Source organism: Gracilinanus agilis, chromosome 2 (assembly GCF_016433145.1).
Source record: "Gracilinanus agilis isolate LMUSP501 chromosome 2, AgileGrace, whole genome shotgun sequence".
Taxonomy (NCBI): Eukaryota; Metazoa; Chordata; class Mammalia; order Didelphimorphia; family Didelphidae; genus Gracilinanus; species Gracilinanus agilis.
This window is the reverse complement of record NC_058131.1, coordinates 180,882,322-180,903,424: the sequence shown is the minus strand read 5'-3', so window position 1 is coordinate 180,903,424 and position 21,103 is coordinate 180,882,322. Positions and strand designations below refer to the sequence as shown.

At 38.2% G+C, this 21,103-nt stretch overlaps 1 protein-coding gene across 1 annotated transcript in view; it reads right to left on the bottom strand.

The window, feature by feature from the left end:
* CDS2 (CDP-diacylglycerol synthase 2) overlaps positions 1-21,103 on the bottom strand; it is a 74,586-nt gene that overhangs the window by 24,374 nt on the left and 29,109 nt on the right. The window contains exons 2-3 of the mRNA XM_044663582.1: positions 8,828-8,881; positions 470-603 (exon numbers count right to left, since the gene is read on the bottom strand). Coding sequence (XP_044519517.1) covers positions 470-603; positions 8,828-8,881 — 188 coding nt within the window. The remainder of the gene's footprint in view (positions 1-469; positions 604-8,827; positions 8,882-21,103) is intronic.

Genomic DNA, 21,103 nt, shown 5'->3' with positions numbered 1-21,103 from the left:
CTCTCTCTCTCTCTCTCTCTCTCTCTCTCTCTCTCTCTCTCTCTCTCACACACACACACACACACACACACACACACACACACACACACACTCCCCACTCTCCTGTTTTTGTGCCTTTTCTCATGCTGTTCATCTCCTACAACCCATACCTTTCTCCACCTATCTGTTTTAGTCATTTTCTTCCCAAAACTAATACCAACCAACATGATAATTTCTTCCATTATTTTTCAATCCAACTATTACATTTATCATCTGTCCCACATACTTTGGCAACTGAATGCATGCAAACTTAGCCCTTCACCACAAACTGCCCAGGATTATTCTTTAATTATTTTCTGTATAATAATCATGATTGCTCCAAAAATATAATTAACTTAAACAGAGACCATTTCATATCTGTTTCTCCCACAGCTGCCAATAAATTAGATAAATATTAAATGTTTCTCAAATACTTGATGCCTTGAATTACCTTGAGGACAGCTTTGACAATGCCCGATTGAAGACCTCAGGAGTATCATCAGAAGTGGGTACTGGTGCAGGTTCCGTTCGGCTCTCATTGTCTGATGCAGTTTCTCCATCTGTCTTTGTTTCCCCCTCAGGCTCCTAAAAAATTTAAAGAATGTCCTAAAACAATGTCCTAAAGAATGTTAAAGAAAGATTGCTGATCTAAGTACATATAACCTAGCTAGAGATGACAGGAGGCAGACAGATAGATAGAAGAGTAGATAGATAGATAGATAGATAGATAGATAGATAGATAGATAGATAGATAGATAGATAGAGGCAGACAGACAGGCAGACAGAAAGACACAGATATACAAATAGACAGACAGATATACAGATAGAGTAGGAGTCTAGGGTCCAAGGCCCAGCCATTAGCCACGGACTTTGAACAAGTCACTTCAGCCATGCTGGGCCTCCTTCAGATTTCACAAAGAAAAATGAAAGAACATCTCTCCAGCACAATGAGATCTTTTCCAATTTGATATATGTTTACATAAGTCTAAGCACAGTTAAATAACATGAATGCTAAGGGAAATGAATGAAAAGGGGCAGGTGAATGCTTTGTCGCAAGCTTCCCCCGTCCATCACTAGATTCTGATCACATCTCTACTGTGCCACACAATTTGGCAGGACTAAAGACATGGACGGTCTCTGTTATATGATAAAGCAAAGTGAGGGCTGGAAAGGTAGAGCAAACCACCTTATGATCTTATCCCCTCTTACTACCATACTTATAATTGTATAGTTGGAAAATCTTGAATCTCTAAAACTACATTAACCAAACTTCCTTTCTGCATTGCCCACAATTCCTTTTCCTTTCTGTTTACATGTGTCTTTTGCGTAATTGTATGTAAATTTTGGATAACGCCCCTCATGCTCTGTCTTCCACAAGAATTAAGTGGTGACCAGTCTTTGTTGCCCTAGCTCTCTCTTCCACGTGAATTGAGTGGGGAACATTCCCAATGTTCTAGCTCTCTAGTTAAATATTAATAAATATAAATATATTTTGGAGATATTGAATATTAATTTTAAAATCCACATAATCCAGAAAAAAATAGGGGAAACTAAAGCCACAGGGAAATCCAGTGGAACAGAGCAGTCTTCTCTGTTCAGGCAGCAAGACGGGCACAAAATGAAGCTGGTAGACAGTTGCAAAGAAGGGAGGGAAAGGGGTATCACAAACTCGAAATGAAGTCTAGCAGTTGCTTAATTCAAGGGCTAAGTCACCTCCTGACTTTGAAAGAAATTCAATGTTCTTTTTATAAAAAATTTTTGAAGCTCAGCATAGCTTAGGTCTCTCATTGAAATGCAGATGATACTAGTGTTTGAAAGCAAGAGCAAGGGACAGTAAAGTTCTTACAGTTGTGAAAAAAAAAGGACTTCAGTGCTCCAAAGCATTAGGTTTATAATCAAGAGACTGGTATGAATCCTCATTCTGACACTTTAGTAGTGTAACTTTGAACAATTCCTTGAACCAGTCTCAGCTTCAGTTTCCTCATCTGAGAACTGGGATAATACTAGTACTTGTATTACCTACCTTACAGGGTTATTTTGAGAAAGGTGCTTTGTAAACCTTAAAACATGGATGAAATTGGAGTTATTGCATCACTAAAATGTTTAATGGAAACAATTCAGAAAACTCAGTATATTTATTTTGGGCACAAAAGGAGTTAAACCCTCAAAGAGTTATGAATATCTTCAGGAACCCATGACTTAAGAATATGCTACATTCAATGTTCCAGCTAGGACTGCCTTTACCTTTTCTTCCTTCTATCACCAGCATCATCCCATAGTGGGGAAGCCAAGAAACCAAATAATTCTTAAGTACTACTCAGTGAGGAAAGTTATGAGGAAGCTGCACTGACCTCCCAAAGCAGAAGAACTGAAATTTTTTTGCTCTATAATTTGGTGATGACAAATTAAAAAGTTAGTGATAGAGAAGTATGTTAACATTAGACAAACTTATGGAGTAGAAAAGAACAAGGGATACTAAGAACAAGACTCCTAAAAATGTAATCCAAAAGGCTATTTAATATGAGTAAGAGATAGGGAGGAAATAAATAGTCTATGGAGCTCCTCCAAAATAAGAGAAATATAAAATACAGCTAAGGTATGGAAAGAATAGCAAGAGACACCTAGAAATTCATAAAAGGCATTATTTTGTTTTAAAATCTTTGCCTTTTGTCTTAGAATCACTACTGTGTATTGGTTCTAAGGCAGAAGAACAGTAAGGGCTAGGCAATAGGGGCTAAGTGACTTGCCCAAGGTCCCACAACTAGGAAGTATCAGAGGCCAGATTTGACCCTAGGGCCTCCTGTTTCTAGGCCTGGCTCTCAATCCACTGAGCCACCCAGCTGCCCCCAATAAAAGGCACTATTACAGAAAGGAGCCAGTGATAAAGCCCATGGCCTCAGAAAAATTACAGATAATATAAATGGAAGGCCTAACACAAGGAAGCAAATTTGACTTCATCCTCAGCATGATTCAACTATGACTCTAGACCAGTGATGGGCAAACGTTTTAAAGAGGGGGCCAAAGGAAAGCAAATGCTCATCTGTCAGTCTGTTTCTAAGGCAACTCTTTTGAAGTTTCATTGTATTGTATCCTACTCATTGTATCCGTCAGATTAGGAATAATGTCCTGCAGCTGGACAGAACATTTCAGGGGGCCACATCTGGCTCGCGGGCCATAATTTGCCCATCACTGCTTTAGACATATACTTTATTAAAAAGAAACAAGATAATGTTTTTATTTGTTTGTTTTAAAAAGGGATAGTGTGGAAACCCCTAAAAAAAACAATGTGGAATTATATAAGAAAAGTTACTAAAATATTCATCTACTTTGACCTCTTACCTCCTAAAAGGTAACATCAGAAAATGTCATGTTTTTTTCCCTTTTTTTTATTTGCATATTTTTCCATGGTCACATGATTCATGAGCCCCACACCCCCACTCTTTCCTAACCCTGCCTGAAGCTGACAAGCAGTTCCACTGGGTTATACATGTGTCATTGTTCAAAACATATTTATTTCCATGTTATTCATATTTGCAGTAGAGTGATCTTTTAATGCTAAAACCTTAATCATATCCCTATCATACTACGTGATCAATCATATGTTTTTCTTTTGAGTTTCTACTCCCACAGTTCTTCCTCTGAATATGGCTAGTTTTCTTTCTCATAAGTTCCTCAGAGTTGTCCTGGATCATTGCATTGCTGCCAATAAAGAAGTCCATTACATTCAATTTTACCACAGTATATCAGTCTCTGTATATAGAGTTCTTCTGGCTCTGCTCCTTTCGCTCTACATCAGTTCCTGGAATCTTTACATTTCAAATGGAATTTCTCCAGTTCATTATTTCAGCACAATAATATTCCATCACCAACAGATACCAGAATTTATTGAGCCATTCCCCAATCGATGGGCATCCCCTCATTTTCCAATTTTTTGCAACCACGAAGAGCGTGGCTATGAATATTTTTGTACAAGTCTTTTTCCTTATTAACTCTTCAGGGTATAAACCTAGCAGTGGTATGGCTGGATCAAAGGGTCTTTTAAAGCCCTTTATGCATAGTTCTAAATTGCCCTCCAAAATGGTTGGACCAATTCACAACTCCACCAGCAGTGTATTAGTGTTCCAATTTTGCCACATTCCCTCCAACATTTATCACTTTCCTTTGCTCATATATTGGCCAGTATGATAGCTGTGAGGTGGTACCTCAGGTTTGTTTTTAATTTGCATTTCTCTAATCAGGAGGACTTTAGAACACTTTTTCATGTGATTATTGAGGGTTTTGATTTCATTTGTGAAAACTGCCTATTTATGTACCTTGACCATTTGTTGACTGGGAAATGGCTTGATTTTTTGTAAATTTGACTTAGTTCTTTATATGTTTGGGAAATTAAACCTTTGGCAGAGAGTTTTGTTATTAAATGTTCTCCCAGTTTGTGGAAAATGCCATATGTACAAAAACATTCATAGCAGTTTCTATAATAGCAAAAAATTCTACAATAGCAAAAAAAAATTTCTATAATAGCAAAAAAAAGAGGGTGTCCATCATTTGGGGAATGACTAAACAAATGGTTAATTAATATAATGGGATACTATTGTGCCCAAAGAAATGGTGAAAGGGAAGGTTTCAGAGAAACTTAAAAAGACTTACATGAATTGATGCAAAGCGAGTAAGCAGAACAATTTATAAAACAACAACACTGAAAAAAATTACTGAAAGCTCTGAGAACTGTGATCAAAACAATGTCTTTCCATGACAGAAGACAAATGGAGAGACGATGAACTCAGGGTGATGAATGAGATATATGCTTTTTTTGGAATCAGCCAATGTAGAAATGCATTTTGTTTGACTATATACATTTGTTACAAGGGAGGGTTGAGTTTTTCTGTATTGTTTTTCCAATGGGAGGAAGGGAATGGGGAAAGAAAAATCATTTTATCAATTGAAAAAATTTTATTGAAAAACTGAAAAGACAAGCAATTATTAATAAAAAAAAAATTCAGAGAAACATGGGAACTTATAAGAACTGTGGCAGAGTAAAGAATCCAGAATCAGATTAGCATATACAAGAAACTGAACAATGTAAATAAAAATAACATTAAAAGGTAGCCAGATCAGTGAACAGATGATAAAATGTACTTGCCCTCTCCTTGGTGAAGGAGCAGGGTAACTAGAAGTAAATGTAGCCATTTCGTGAGTCAATTTTGCTTTATTATTTTTCTTTTACTATTACGAGAAGGTGTATCAAAAATCACTGTGGTGTAGAAAACAAAAGGCATCAATAATACTTTTTTAAAAACAATGTTAAGGACACTAAATATCAAAATGAGCTAAAAGACAGTAAGGAAATCTAAGGAGGAGAAAAAAATTTATGTTGCTATACTGAGGAAGAGAAAGCTCAAAGAAGGATTACGGAAGAATATTGTTCAAGGTAAAAAGAACTATAATTGACAACAGAATACAGACAGAACTATTCAATTTCATTTGTTTCTGTTTTCACAGCCAAGGAGAAAAATCTTTGCACTGAAAAAGAAAATATAAACTCTAGGGAAGTTGATGTTATCTTTTAAGAAGAAAGAAATTCAATGTGCTTGATGAGTTTACCTGATCCTGGCAATTTAGTAAACTGAAGAACCAGCAGGTATGATGGATGATTTGTCTGTGAACTCTGAAAAGCCATGGACAATGAGAGAAGTACTAAAGGATTATAGCAGGAAATGTCCCAATTTTTAAAAAAAGGAAAATGAATAGAGTATGAAATAGGGCCAGTGATCTAGCCCTCAATTCCTGGCCAAATTCTAGAATAATTTATTTAACAAAAGATGGCTGGACATTTTAAAAAGAGCATTACTATCACAAAAAGTAGCATACTAGAACTGTATTTCACTTTCTGAAAGGGATTATTAATCTGGTATATCAAGAAAACAAAAATGAAGAAAACAATTGGTAGGGGTAACCCCTAAACTGGAGCTATACCAGGAAAAAAATGGGGGAAAAAATTCAATTTTGAAATAAATGACCCTAAGATCAAAACTTTGAACCAGTATCAGTCAAGCCAGAAAGGAGTAATGGACTGAGAGGCCACAAAATGGGAGATGAACAGTTTGTGGAGTAGTGTAAGAGGAAGAAAGGTATTTAAAAAAAAAAAAAAAAAGAACATTATAGTTGGAGAATGGATCTTCATATTTCAAGATGAAGCCATTCTGGTGAGAGATGAAAATAGAGATAAGTGTGAGGTTATAATCAATGTCAATAAAGAGCAGAGTAAGGGGCTGGGAAAGGAAGATTATAAACTAGGTGCTGAAGTCCCTAAAGAAGGGTAAGAATCCTAGACAACAGTGAATAAACAAAGGGGAGTGGCAACCTTAAGAGAGCAGAGCCTCCTGAATGATGATGATGGAGTAATTAATGTGTTAGGAATAGGAGATGGGGAGGTACCAGAGGGAAAGGGGCACCAATCCAGAACTAGGCTGCAAGAAATGTGAACCTGAGAGTCGAGCCAAATTTCACTTAACTCAATGAGGTAAACATTGTCTAAGAGAAACTGGAGACTCAAGAAAAATCTGTTTATAACAGAACAGGGCTCTAGACAATGAGGTAAAAGAAACTAGTTATTTGCAGAAGAGGATAAGAACCACAAAGTTTGGCATTAATTAACACTAATAGAGGCATCAGGGAGTAGTGAATAGAGAGCTGGCCTCAAAATCAGGAAAATCCAAACTCCAGTGCTGACATATGCTGACTTTTTCCCCTCAATGTTCGAGGCAACTCTAGAGTAGTTGAATAGCAGATGGTTCCTATGTCAATGAAATCACAAATCTAGTCTCTATCTTACCCCTTAAGAAGAGCTGTAATGTAGATGCCATTATTGTCAACATTTTGCAAATGAAGAAACTGAGGCTGAAATAGATTAAGTGGCTTACTCAGCATCAAACAGCTATTTCATGTATAAAGCACGATTCAAACCTGGATCTTCCAGACTCTGATCCAGCACATTTTCCTCTCTCCAGTGCTGCCTCTAAATAATAGTGAATTGTTATAGAGTGACTTATATACACTACTTCATTTGAGACTGAGAATAAAGCTTCTAGTCATGCAGAGTATCACAATAATCCACATTTCCATAGCATGAGATCTTGGTATAATGGGGAAGGCACCAGATTTAAGTGGAAAAAGCTAAGTTTATGTCCCTCAGCAGAAGGGCCTTGGGCAGATCACATCTTCTCTATGGGTTTGTTTCTTCATGTGTAAAACAGGGGAGCTGTACTAACTGATCTCTAAGGTTGCATCACATTATGTTTCTGTGGGTGACCTTAGGCAAGGACGTTAATGTCTCTAAGCCTTTTTCCTCACCTTTAAGAGGAGGGAAAGAAAGCACAACTGACTTGGACTATCTTAAGGTCCCTTCCAAAAGTAAAGCTATGAGACTATGATACCTATTTTGCAGCTGATGGAACTGAGGGTCAGAGAAGTCAATAATTGGGGTTGGTCATATGACTAGCAGATGAAGATCAGAATTTGAACCCAGGTCTCTCTCCCCTGACTCCAAATCCAGCTGCCTCCATTTCATTCTATGTGCACTCATATTGTTTAGCAATCATTTCATGTCTCCAATCAAACTTCAAGTTCCAGAATCGACCCATATGCTAGAATTCTTCCCTACCCACCATAGTGCTTACAACAGCAGGAACTCAATAAATACTTGATGAACTGAATAGGCACAGATAATAGTAGGTCAAATTCCTTATGCTAGATTACACAGCAAAGTCTGTAACAGGAAAATCTATTGTTTGCTGCACTAACCAGGCTGCAAGTGAACCCTTCGTCACTGAAAACATTGCCTCAGTTCCAGAGTCCTGCTGCCTGATGTTTGCCTTTTTCCCTAGCATGCCAGATAACCAGCAGATACAAATATATCATGACCCTGGGAAGTAAACAGATGCACGATGATTCCCAATCCCCTACTCCCAAAATATTCTATCAGCACCATACAAAAAATTAAAAGGAGAAACCACTATTAAATTTAGAGTCAAGTCTAGATGTTAAAGAGCTCATTGCACCTAGTATGGTTTGCTTTGTAAGATTCTGAGTAAGAATGAGATATGGCTCCTGTCTAGGCAGCCTTGCAAAAGCAGGAGGGAGTTGGGGAAGGTATTTTGAGAGATAGTAGGCTAGAGAAGGGCTCCTCTGCAAACTTGTGCTTGGAAACTCAATTTGTAAAAATGAGCACTACCACAGAAACTTTTCATTCTGCAAAATGACTTTATCCACCCCCTGGTAGTAGAAAAGAGAACGAAAGTGCCTAAGTCACTCCTGCAAAAGAGAGAATAATTCCTTCACAGACTTGCCTTTCACCATTGTCAGGGCTGACACTTTTATAGCATAATGAGATTAGCTTTAGCCAGGACTCCTCTTGCTGACCCTGCCCCCAACTCCAACTGCTCTTTGCCTTCACTTCTTGCAGAGTCAGCTGAATGTCACTAGACCCCTCTCAGCCTGCATATTGGAAATGGGGATGTAATGCTTCCTTATCATTAAGGTAGGTTAGACAACATGTGACAGTACCTTGAAGGGTTAAACAAAGCACAAACCTGGGAGGGATTTTAGAATTCAGCTAAGTCCAACTCATACCTGAACAGGAATCCCCCTCTGCAACAACCCCCCCAAAGTAATCATCCAGCCTCTTCTTGAAAATCTCAAGTGGTAAGGGATCTTCCACCACCAAAGCAGACCATTCCACTTTTGAAGACTTTTAATTAATGGGAAGTTTTTCTTTACATTGAATTGTCAACAGCATCTCTTCAAAACTTACTAGCTGTGTGACCCTGGGCAAATCGGACAATGTCTCTGATCTGATGTCTTCACCCTATAAAATGAAGAAAATTATAATAATTAGCATTAGTAGTCTATAATCTAGTTACTTTCAGATTATTGCAATTGATCTTCAAAACCCTGGGAAGTAGGCAGGAGAGATTTTAAACAAACTTTACAGGATAAGACGACTAGCTCAAGGAACGTAGTCACTTGCCCTGCATCACACAACTAATAAGTGGGAAAACAAGAATTTCCACCTCTTGCTCCTAAGGTCACCTCTCTTCAGGCAAGAAAAACAAGTTTAATTCTTCCATCACACGACAGTCCTTCTATGCTATGCCCCTTAAGTCTTCTCCTTTCCAGGCTAAATAATCTTAGTTCCTTTAGCTGAGCTTTTAGTGTCCTCATCCCAGGCTCCTCTGAACAGGCTCCAGATAGTTTGTAGGTGTGTCCTATGCTATGGAAGAAGTTTAGTACATCTGAAAAGAATCTGGGGAGTTAGCTATATTGAAAGCTCAACGAGACAATAGTGATATGTCATTCAAAAATGTGAATATTTTTTTAAAGGCCATCCTGAGAGCCATGGTGTCCAGGACTAGAGTAATATTAGTTCCACTGTACTCTGACCTTTCAGACAGCATCTAGAATATTATGTTCAATTCTAAGTATCCCATTTTTAGGAAGAACATCTGGAGAGATAACTGGGATAGTATAGAGAAGGGGTCTTAAGTTCATGCCAGATGAGAGTTGGTTGAAGAAATTGAGGGTGTTTGGCCTAAAAAAAAAAAAAGCAGATAGGAAGGGAAGGGGCATAATAGGTTTTCAAGTATTCAAAGGGCTATCATTTGAAAAAGTATTAGACGTAGTCACAGAACATTGCAAAAAGGCACATTTGGTCTTTCTGTAAGTAATAAACTTCCTAAGGATAAGAGTTGTCTAACTGTGGAACAGGTTGCCCAAGGAAATGTGTTCCCTCATTGAAGATCTCCTATCTGGCCAAAGCTAGCAGTTGAAGCGCATGGCATAATGCAGAAGGAATTTTTGTCCCTCGTAGGGAGGGACTTTCTGAGAGACTTTCCACATCTGATATTTTATAAGGTTGAGTGGCAAAATGCCAGAAGCAATGGCTATGAAATCAGGCCTGCATTCAAATACCACCTCTGAGGTTAGGAAACAAGTCGTGTCACTGCCCAGGGCCTCAGGTCTGGACGCACCATCCCAGGAGTCCATAATGCCAAGATTTCCAGGACTCCTGATGAGGTCTGACCAGGACAGAAAACGGTTCAAATAAATTACATACACTACATACCCTACCACACAATAGACTCTGTGCAGAATCTGAAAGCGGGACATGGTCTTGTTCCTTTCCTCAACAGGCTCACTAAACTAATCAGAAAAAGAAAACTAACAAATTGAAACAATAAGTAGACTAGATTGTTATTCCAATGCAAAATGTATATATACAGAGCAGACTATAAAATACCACAGCAAAGCAGAGAAGGGAAGGATCACCGATATCCAAGGTCTGGACAGTGAAGAGTAAGTGGGACTGGACTGGGAAGGTGGAGAGTTGGAGGAACAAAGTCACAGGGCAAGACAGCATGACCTGTGCTGCCATGAGTGATTGAGCTGAGTAGATATATTGAATGTCTCAAAAGTCTTAGGGTGTTTGGGGGGAGGAGGGGGTTGGGTTTTATATGAGCATGCTCTTATAGCAATGACCAATATGGAAGTGTGTTTTATAAGATAATACATGTATGGTCCTGTTCAAATTGCCTACCATCTCTGAGTAGAGGGAGGGAAGGGAGATGGTTTGGAGCTTATAATTTTAGAAAACTTATGTTGAAAATTATTACTATATCTAATTGGGAAAATAAAGTATCTGAATTAAAAAAAAATTTTTTAATGAAAAAAAAAAAAGTCTTAGTGTGAGGGATAGCTAAATAGCACAGTGGTCAAAGCACCAGGTGTGGAATCTAGAGGATCTGGGTTCAAATCTGGATTTAGATACTTCCTAGCTGTGTGAACCTGGGCAAGTCATTTAACCCCAATTGCCTTGCCACTCTTCTGACTTAGAATTGATAATAAGACAGAAGGGAAGTTTTGTTTTTTAAGTCCTAGTATGGTTTTAAGATTTAAACTTAAAGAGACAGGAGGTCCTGGGTTCAAACCCGGCCTCAGCCACTTCCCAGCTGTGTGACCCTGGGCAAGTCACTTGACCCCCATTGCCCACCCTTACCAATCTTCCACCTATGAGACAATACACCGAAGTACAAGGGTTTAAAAAAAAAAAAAAAAGATTTAAACTTAAGACTTTTGGGACACCATGTATATGGACCAATAGGAATAGAAAGCAACTAAGGAATCTGGACTACTAGATAGTAAATTCCTTAACAGCAAAGATGACAATGCCTCTGTAAGGGTTAATCTGGTAGGAGTTTGACAAAAGTGAGGAGAGCAGTTTCATAAAACACTTAGTTTAATTTGAGAAGAAGTACAGATAGAAAATAGAAAGGAGGAAAGAAAGATTAATACTCTAATATGTTATGAGTATACCTAAATTCCTAATCCTAACTAAAATTTCTAAAAAACCCTACACTAACTGTCTTCAAGGACAGGTTTTTCTGACTGTGAAAACCAGGCCTAAACTACCTACTCTACCTAAATTTGATTCACTAACTACCTACCTGTACTAATAAATAAACAGCTACCACTCATGACCTCCTTAAATAAGGTTTTATCCTTCAACTGTCATCTAGGGATCCGGAGGCAAAAGCCCCTGTCAACTGATTTCTTCCTTATATATCTTCCTCCTCTCCTAGGTAATAGAATCTTTAGCTCTCTCTTACAGACAGATCCTGTCAGTTCCCTTCTACTTAGAAATCCTTCTGCTCTCTTTCCTGCCTCGTAAAGAGACAGAGGAGAGAGATTAAGAAAATCCCTTTAACACCTCATTTGTCTTTATGCCTTCTTCAAGACCTCACCTCAGTGCTTTGTAAGAATGTTGGAAACTGTTTTTACATGTAATTGGGAGGAAATTAAATTTTAAAAAATAAAATAAAACTGCAAATAACAATAATTCTAATGTTCCACATCACATCATGCTCATCAGATAATTAAAAAGAAAAATGACAATTGTTGTAGGGGTTAGGGAAAAAATAGGTACACTAAATGTTAGTGGAATTGTAAATTGGTTAAACCACTCCAAAAAGTAATTTGCAACTATGCCCAAAAAGTTGTTAAACTATCTTTGACCCACTGATAACAACACCAAGCATATACTCCCAAGAAATCAAAGAAAAAGGAAAAATATCCATATGTACAAATATATTTATAGTAGTTCCATTTGTTAAGCAAAGAGCTAGAAACTAAGGGAGTATAGTGCCCATCAGGGTTAAACAAAGTGTGGAATAGTATATTATATTCTATAAATTATATTTATATTCTATAATGCATATTTATATCCTATAAAAGTATAGGAATATAATAGAATATTATTATGTCCTAAGAAATGAACAATGAGATAGAGAAAGTTGGGAAGACTCATATGAACTGATGCACGGTAAAGTGAATAGAACCAGAACAACTTCTATAGTAAGTTTTTTCTAAAAAATGGAAATTGAAACTAATTATTTCTAAGATCCTTTCCAGCTCCAAATCTATGAGTCTATGCAGATCTGCATCGAGATGATAGCTATGGTCAGAGAACGAATGGTTGTCAAGAGGGTGAGTATGGAAGAACATCAGGTCAAATGTCACCAAGGGAATGAAAAAACCCAGGCAGTCAGAAATATTATCATTTGTTCATTAGAACACAGCATACTAACAAAGCTTGGAAGGTCCTATAATTTCTAGCATATTAAGAATGACTAAGTATTGAATTCTTATTATTCTCAAAAGTACAACTCAGGGCTGCACAATTTATATACAGCAGGAAGAGCAAACTTCTACATGTTGAAATATGATGAGTTTAAAACTCAATGTTTTTGAAAAAAGCTGAACTAATGGGGGGGGGCACAGGAAATAATGGTTTTTTTTAGCCCTACACATTTAGCAACTGTCAGTGAAATACTGTAATGATGCCAAATGATTACACACTCAGAACAGATATCTAAAACCCAGGGAGCTTCTTAAGGCAAAGAAAAATTGTCCCTTATCAGTCTGGCATGAGTTGGAGGTCATTATAGCAAAACTTCTCAATATTCTAGCACAGAGATTGTGTCAAAATACTGCTAAGCTGGGTAAGCTCCTTCAACTGTTCCTTCTCCCTGAAGCAAAAATAAAACCAGTTGACATTTATATCACTTAATAGGCTAGCATTATTAAGCACCTATGGTAGGCGGTGGGGATGCAAAGACATAATGAATAATCCCTGCTGTCGAGTAGTTTACATAGCACTTTTATAGTTTACAAAACAGCATTTGATTCTCAATACCCTATGTGTCAAAGTATAAATATAGGATTCCCATTTTACAGATGAAGAAATAGTGGCCCAGAAAGGAGTAAGGATTGGAACTGAGACTTGAGCCCAGGCCTTCTAGTCCCAACTCCACTCCTTTTTTCCAGCAGGCCAATGTGCCTCTGAAAGGGAGGCTTCCTCACTGTGGCATCCCTGTGTCCCCAGCAGAAACTGTGGGAGCTGTACAGAGAGCTTGATGAACTAACAGAGTTATTTTTAACTTCCTCATCCTGTTGTCAGAGAAACTCACTCATGCTGTGTCCCAGAGGGGATGAAGGGCCAGGGAATAACAATGCAGGATTGAAGGTCACACTATCATACTTCTGGAGAGCTGCCAGATGATTCAGTATTTATTCAGGATTCTTTCTTTATGCCTTTGGATGTTCTAGCTGCTTCCTTCTAAACCTCACAAATTCAGATTAGTCAGTGTGACCCTTGCTACCATGCCTCTACCAATATTTTCCTGCCTCAATTGTAACCAAATGCCACTTCCCTTCCTTGTTCTTCCTAAAAAGAAGGGGCTAATAGCATGGGGGATGATTTCTGATGGGAAAAGGTGTGTCCTTATTCCATACTGAAGAGAAGCAGTCTCCAAAACAAGAATGTTGCTCTTCATTCTTGTTAAGACCATATCTGGAATACTTTGTCCATGACTGGGCAACTCAATTTGGAGCACATCCTGGCAAGGATAAGAATAGAATAATGAGGGGACTTGAAACCATGCCATATAAGGATCAGTTAAAGGAATAAAGGATACTTACCTTTGAAAAAATGGGGAGGCAGGGAAAGGATCAGAAACATTTTCAAATATCTGAAGGATGGAAAAGGCAATATATTTATTTTGCTTAGCAGCTAATGGACTAAACTGGGTAAAAATGGAAAGTTACAAAAAGGCAAACTATAGCTCCATACAAAGGAAACCTGCCAAACAACAAGAACTATTCAAATGGAATGGGCTGTCTCAGGAGATAGGCAGAAGTCAGATGACCACTTCCTAGCGGCTCTGTAACTAGATTTCCAGCTTGCTCCTAGATGCTAGATGGATAGGGCTAGATGCTCTCTGAAATCCCTTCTAACATTGAGATTCTATGGGTTTAACAATTATGACACCTGTCTTCCTCTTATTATACAGATGAAGAAACTGAAGAACAAAGAAAGAAAGTAATATGCCTGAGATCACACAACTAATGGCACAGCAAAGACTAAAATCCAGGGGCAGCCAGGTGGCTCAACAGATAAGAGTACCAGGCCTAGAAACAGGAGGCCCTAGCTTCAAACCTGGCCTCAGACACTTCCTAGCTGGGTGACCCTGGGCAAGTCACTTAACCTCCATGACTTAGCCCTTACTACTCTTCTGCCTTAGAATCAATACTTAGTACTGATTCTAAGACAGAGGATAAGGGTTTAAAAAAATTAATATCTACCTCTTCCCTCTCAGGCTAGTATTTCTTCACTATATCATGCTGTCATCATCAGAAACAGGAGTTATGCAAGGAGAGACCACAAAATAAAAGTCTAATTCTAAGCAAAGTATGATAAGTCTTCCTACTTTATAGTTACATTGAGCACACTATTCAATGAATAAAATCTGAGTTGCCTTGACCAAAAGGCAAGGAATATTGTATATGCTGTAAGGGTTAAAATAGGGGTTTTGACAAAATAAGAGAGCAGCTTTTAATAATTTAAGTTTTAATAAGAATATAGTAGGGCAGCTGGGTAGCTCAGTGGAGAGAGTCAGGCCTAGAGACAGGAGGTCCTAGGTTCAAACCCGGCCTCAGCCACTTCCCAGCTGTGTGACCCTGGGCAAGTCACTTGACCCCCATTGCCCACCCTTATCAATCTTCCACCTATGAGACAATACACCGAAGTACAAGGGTTTAAAAAAAAAAAAAGAATATAGTAGATTGTAAATTAATATTATCCCTTTAAGCCAGAGAAAACTTCTAGCAGCTTTTAACAATTAACAATTTAGTTTAATTAAAATAGAGATAGTAAAAGAATATAGTAAAGGAGGGAAATATAGTAAAGAGGTAGAGAAATAAATTTCCTAATACCTAAGTAGCCATCCTATAACTATAACTGCCTATAATTACATTCTAAAACTGCCTATATTTACCTATAACTACAACTAATAACAATCACCCCATAAAGTTCCAACCCAATCAGTGTTTAATCCAACTACAATTAGGTTTGTCAACAAAGACCAGCCACCTTTCAAAAAGTTCAAGGAAGGGAGGGAAAAAACTAACAACCCAAACCAAAAGCCCAAAACTCAAAAGGCAAAAAGCCCTCTAAAGGCTAAAGCCCAAAAGCCCTTTCAGTAAGCTCAGGCCCACCTTTATATTCTAGCAACTAAACACCAACCATCAACTAATCACCAACCCACACCACCAGCAACCAACCCACAACAACCAACTGACACCCAGCAGCCAACTTCCCTACAACTGCCAGCCCTAAACTCACAGCAACTAACAGACCACCCAACTCATGCTGGCCCAGCAGGGAGCTCCCCAGTCCCTACTTCCTGTCACTGGTTAATCCCTACACATCTCTATGGTAAGAGGACCTCCAGGTCCCGTCAAATTAAAAAAGGAATAAAGAATTCCTTTTTACAGCTGTCAACAAGGTTGATGTATTGGCTGGTTTTGCTGAATTTCTTTTTGTTCTTGTTTTACTTTTATTCTTTATTGCAAGGAATGGTTTGCTTGGTAAGGAAACTGGAGGAAATGAATATTTGATAATGAAAGACTATGAAAATACAAGAGAGATCAATTATTTGAAATGTTAACTAGTGACCTGTATCTGCTCTCTGTACCTCTTTCCATTCTCATTCCTTCTAATTTATGAAACGATTGTGCTTTAGAAGTTTTTATTTCAGTTGTTTGGAATCTGGAACACATTTTCTCATAGTGATAGAGTACCCAAATAATCCATGAAAGATTAGTTATATCCCATATAATAATGCTCTGACCAATGTCATTTTAAAACATTATCATTAATATATTATAATCAAAGGCCACCAAGTGTGGGACTGAGACTAATCAGGGAATGTTGGACAACACTAACCTTCCACCCTGGCAGGCCTTACAAATGGTCTGTCAAACCAAGAACCATACAATGGGGGGGGGGGGGGGGGAGAGGGGGCCGGGAGGGCAGGGAATCTGGATAGAAGAAAGGAAGAATGCTGTGAGGAAAGGGAAAGCACAAAATCTTCCAACAAGAGATCACAGGATCATAAATTAAAAGCTGAAAAGAACTTCAATCATGTAGGCCAAACTCCTCATTTTATAGAACTGTGAAATATCCCTAAACAACTGGAGCCAGATATGGCAAGACCAATTTACACTAAGGCCAAGTACTGAACAATCATACAGATGGTCATTTCCAGTTACAGATGGGAATTCTACAATTTATGCCTTATGGATGTCCTACTGCTCAGTCACTCCTCCTGCCCATCTGTGCCTCTATTGACACCCTACAGATGTGCCAGCAGCAAAGCTCAGCCACTGAAAATTGTGAAACTCCACTATAAATGACATGATGCCACTGCCCATTTATAACCTTCCACTGAAATTAACTGATATTAAATGAAATCAAGTCACCCAAAGTCAAGTTTTCATGGATTCTAATACTGGAGAGGGGGCAACCAAACTCCTCTACAATCAAAGACACCAATGTTAAGATGGGAAAACACATTCAGCATTCCAAAACACAGCCCTAACAGCAGACACCCCCATTTCATACTAGCCAGCCTAAGGAAGAGGGCCTCCCCCCAACTCCAAGACACTGATGGTGGTTCCCTGGGAGGGTCTGTGCTGAGGATATGGAGATAGAAGGAAAGAGGAGAGCCAGGGCAACAGAGAGCAGTGGGAATCTAGAGCCAACATCCAAGAAAAATCACAAGAGACTGATCTCTTCGCTTCCCCTTTTCCCCTTTCAATATCTACTATTTCCGACTATGGTTTCTCACCTTCAGGTTCTATAGAACAGAGAGCAGTCTCCATTATCTAGCTATCCTCATATTCCTAACATTTGTAACCCTACTAAGAAATAACCTAAGGGTTTGGTTTTTCTTTTTACCGATACAGAAGAGATATGAAATATATTTGAAAGGCAAAGTTTTTCTAAGATCATGTCTTTTTTTCCCTTTTTCCCATACTAGACCTCTAATGTCTTAGGGAGCCTTGTGCCCTGAGAGCTGTATCTAAGTCCAGCTTACAAGAAGCAAGTTTCCAAATATAAACCCTACACAATTATTGCAGCAGTATAGTTAGCTCATATCTCTATAGCAACTTAAAAGTTTACGAAGTAATTCTCCCACAATACAATGAAGTAGATGGGGCAAGTACTATTGTCCCTATTTTATGGAAACTGAGGCTCAGAGACATAACTAAACTGAAGTTACACAGCTACTAACACTGAGTCTTTGAGTAAGGTTCATGTACATTTTCAATAAACTAGCAAGTTCAATGAGAAGATAATGAAATAGTCAAAATAAAGGCTCCAGAAAACAAGAAATAGTATTTCCTTGACGGCCATTTGAGAGCAGCTGGGAGCCGGGGTGGTCTATGGCAAGAACGGGACAGGAAGGTATATGTTCTGGCAGCTGCTCTGGTTCCTGAAGACAGGGATGACTTTTGTCTTTATCTTTGCATCATTAGCACCTGGCATAGCAGTATAGTAATTTCTAGACAGTGGAGACAATGTCTGCAGAACAGAATTGCTGTTCCTGGTTGGCCATTCATTTATAAGGACTTTGTGGGTAGAAAGCATTCCCATTGCCATTCTCCATTGGAGGCCTAGGAACATGAAATATCCATCAGAACATTTGGATAGAACACTAAATTGGTACTTAGGTTCCAATCCTTCCTTAGCACTTCTCAATTCTCTGGGCCTCAGCTTCCTTCAACAGGATGCTGTAGTGAATAACCTCTAACATCCCTTCCACATCTGCAGGATCTTTTTCTTCAGTTTTGTGTCCAGACCATTTCTCCTGGCATTAAATTCACAAGTCCAGATCATTCCCCAGTGTCCTAGCCCAGAAGATGTACTCCACAGGCTAGAACAATAGCAATGCCCCCACAAAACAACATTCCTTTCACTAGTTTTGAAAAGGAATAAAACCTAATACTGTTCCAGAAGACTGTAATTGGTAGCTCTGAATTGGTCCAACCATTCTGGAAAGCAATTAGGAACTATACCCAAAAAGTCAATAAACTCCATATTCATCAATATGATAATTAGATCACTTCAAAGTGATCAAAGGAAGAAAAAGTCCCAGTTACAGCTGGATGACTCAGTGCATTGAGAACCAGGTCCAAAGACAGGAGGTCCTGGGTTCAAATCTGACCTCAGACACTTCCTAGTTGTGTGACCCTGGGTAAGTCACTTGACCCCCATTGCCTACCCTTACCACTCTTCTGCCTTAGAACCAATACAGAAGGTAAGGGTTTTAAAAAAAAAAAGCCCCAATTATACAAAAAAAAATTCATAGCAGTTCTTTTCATCAAGGCAAAGAATTATAAACCAAATCCATCAACTGAGGAATGGCTGAGCAAATTATGCTATATAAGTGACATGGAATATTATTGTACCATAAGTCCTGACAAAAGAGGCAAGTTCAGAAAAACCTGTGAAGACTTGTATGAACTGATGCAAAGTGAAGTAAATACAGACCCAGGAGAACAATTTACACCATACCAAAAGCACTGTTAGAAAAACCAACTTTAAAATACTTAAGAACTTTAGTTAATGCAAATAACCAATCAAGATGGCAAAGTACCAATAATGAAACATGCTTCCCACTTCCTGACAAAGAGGCAATGGACTCAAGGTAAAGAACAAGAATAGTATTTTCAGATACAATGTAGAAATTTGTTTTGTTGACTTTGTGTATTGGCTATAAGGATTTTGCTTTTCTTTTTTTTTTCTTTTCAATGGAAGAGGGTGAAAGGAATAAAGAGATAGCAATAAAAGAAAGAAAAGAAAAGAAGGGAGGGAGGAACCTTTAGAAAACCCTTACACCCCTACTTTCTGTCTTGGAATCAATACTGTTCCCACATCTAAGAAATGTCTGAGGCCAGATTTGAACCCAGGCCCTCCCATCTGTAAGCCTGGCTCTCAATCCATTGAGCCACCTAGCTGGTCCCCATTATTGGTTCTAATACAGATGTGAGATAAGAGCTAAGCAAATTCTTTTTTTCCACATAGTAAGAAAATTCCTTTACTTTGGACTTTGGTGTGGTATGTGTTTCATTGCTCAGACCCACTGCTCTATATTGAGAGGAAGAGAAAGGGAAAGATCACAAAAAAGGTCAGAATCTCAGACAAGCTGGATAAAACTCAAATGAGGAATTTTAACTCTAACCAGGATTTGGTCCCAAAACAAACCAAGCTACCCTGGTGCTCAATTCTGAAGACAGTCCTTAGGTGAAATATACTAAATAATCTTAGTTCTCTAACAAACTCGTTAATTCAAAAGCTATGAAAAACTTTCCAAGTACCCGTATTTTTATCATTTTGATAAAATCAACATAAAATTGTTCATATATCATAGATTTGAGGTCATCTAAAGGGACCTTGGAAGGGACCTTGGAGATCTAATCTACCTCCTTCAATTTACAGATGAGGAAAAAGAGTTCCAAAGAGGTTGGTTAGTATCAGGGCTGAGATCAGTTGTCTTTTCATTATAGCTAGATCTGAAATGAAGGAATTTGTCCCTATACAAAAAATAGTTCACTTTCATTTTTAGATTAAAAAATAAAAACAATACAGAACATCTCTATGTTAAAGTTACAAAGAAGGAAAAATTGGACTATAGTGTATTTTCCCATAAGGTTCACCAATCCTTTATTTACTTGGGGGAAGGGAGTTACTATTTGATTCTCAATTTTTTTTATTTTATTGATTAAGAAAAATTTTCCACAGTTACATGATTCATATTCTTTCCCACCCCCCTCTCATAGCCAATGCACAATTCCCCTGGGTTTTACATGTGTTCATAGTATTGATATTTGCGCTAGGGTGATCATTTAGAGTCTGCATTCCCTAATCTATCCCCACCGAACCACGTGGTCAAGCAGTTTTTCTTCTGTGTTTCTGTTCCCACAGTTCTTTCTCTGGATTCAATTTTTTTTATAAGGAGGAGGGACTAAGCTTCAGTTAGATAGGGCCTCTAAAAGCCATATCTTTTTCATTTCAAGAATAAAAAACATTCATTAAGCATTTAACTATTTCTGAAGCATTATTGTGCTAAAAAAGTTAAGATAAAATTACAAGACATAATTTAATTTCATGCATGACCGATGACTATTTCTTGTCATTTTATAGGCGAACTACAAAGCTTCTAGTGGGGGAATGAAAATGGGGGGTAGGAGTCTGGGCCTTTGCCAAATAATGTACCTATCATCCACTTATGTTAGCTAGCTATTGTTAATTCAGCAGAAAGACTGAACACCATGATGAAAAAACTGCATGCATTTCAACAACTTTTCCATAGAAAATAACCCAAGATGAATTATATATACATATATGTGCACATATATATATATATATTTTTAAACTCTTACCTTCAGTCTTAGAATCAATACTGTGTATTGGTTAGAAGGCAGAAGAGTAGTAAGGGCTGGGCAATGGAGGTTAAATGACTTGCCCAGGGTCACATAGCTAGGACATGTCTGAGACCAGATTTGAACGCAGGACCTCCCATCTCTGGGCCTGGCTCTCAATCCACTGAGCCACCCACCTGCCACCAATAAATTTATATTTAATGAGTACTTAATTTAAAGACCTCCAATGCATTCTGTACTTCAAGTG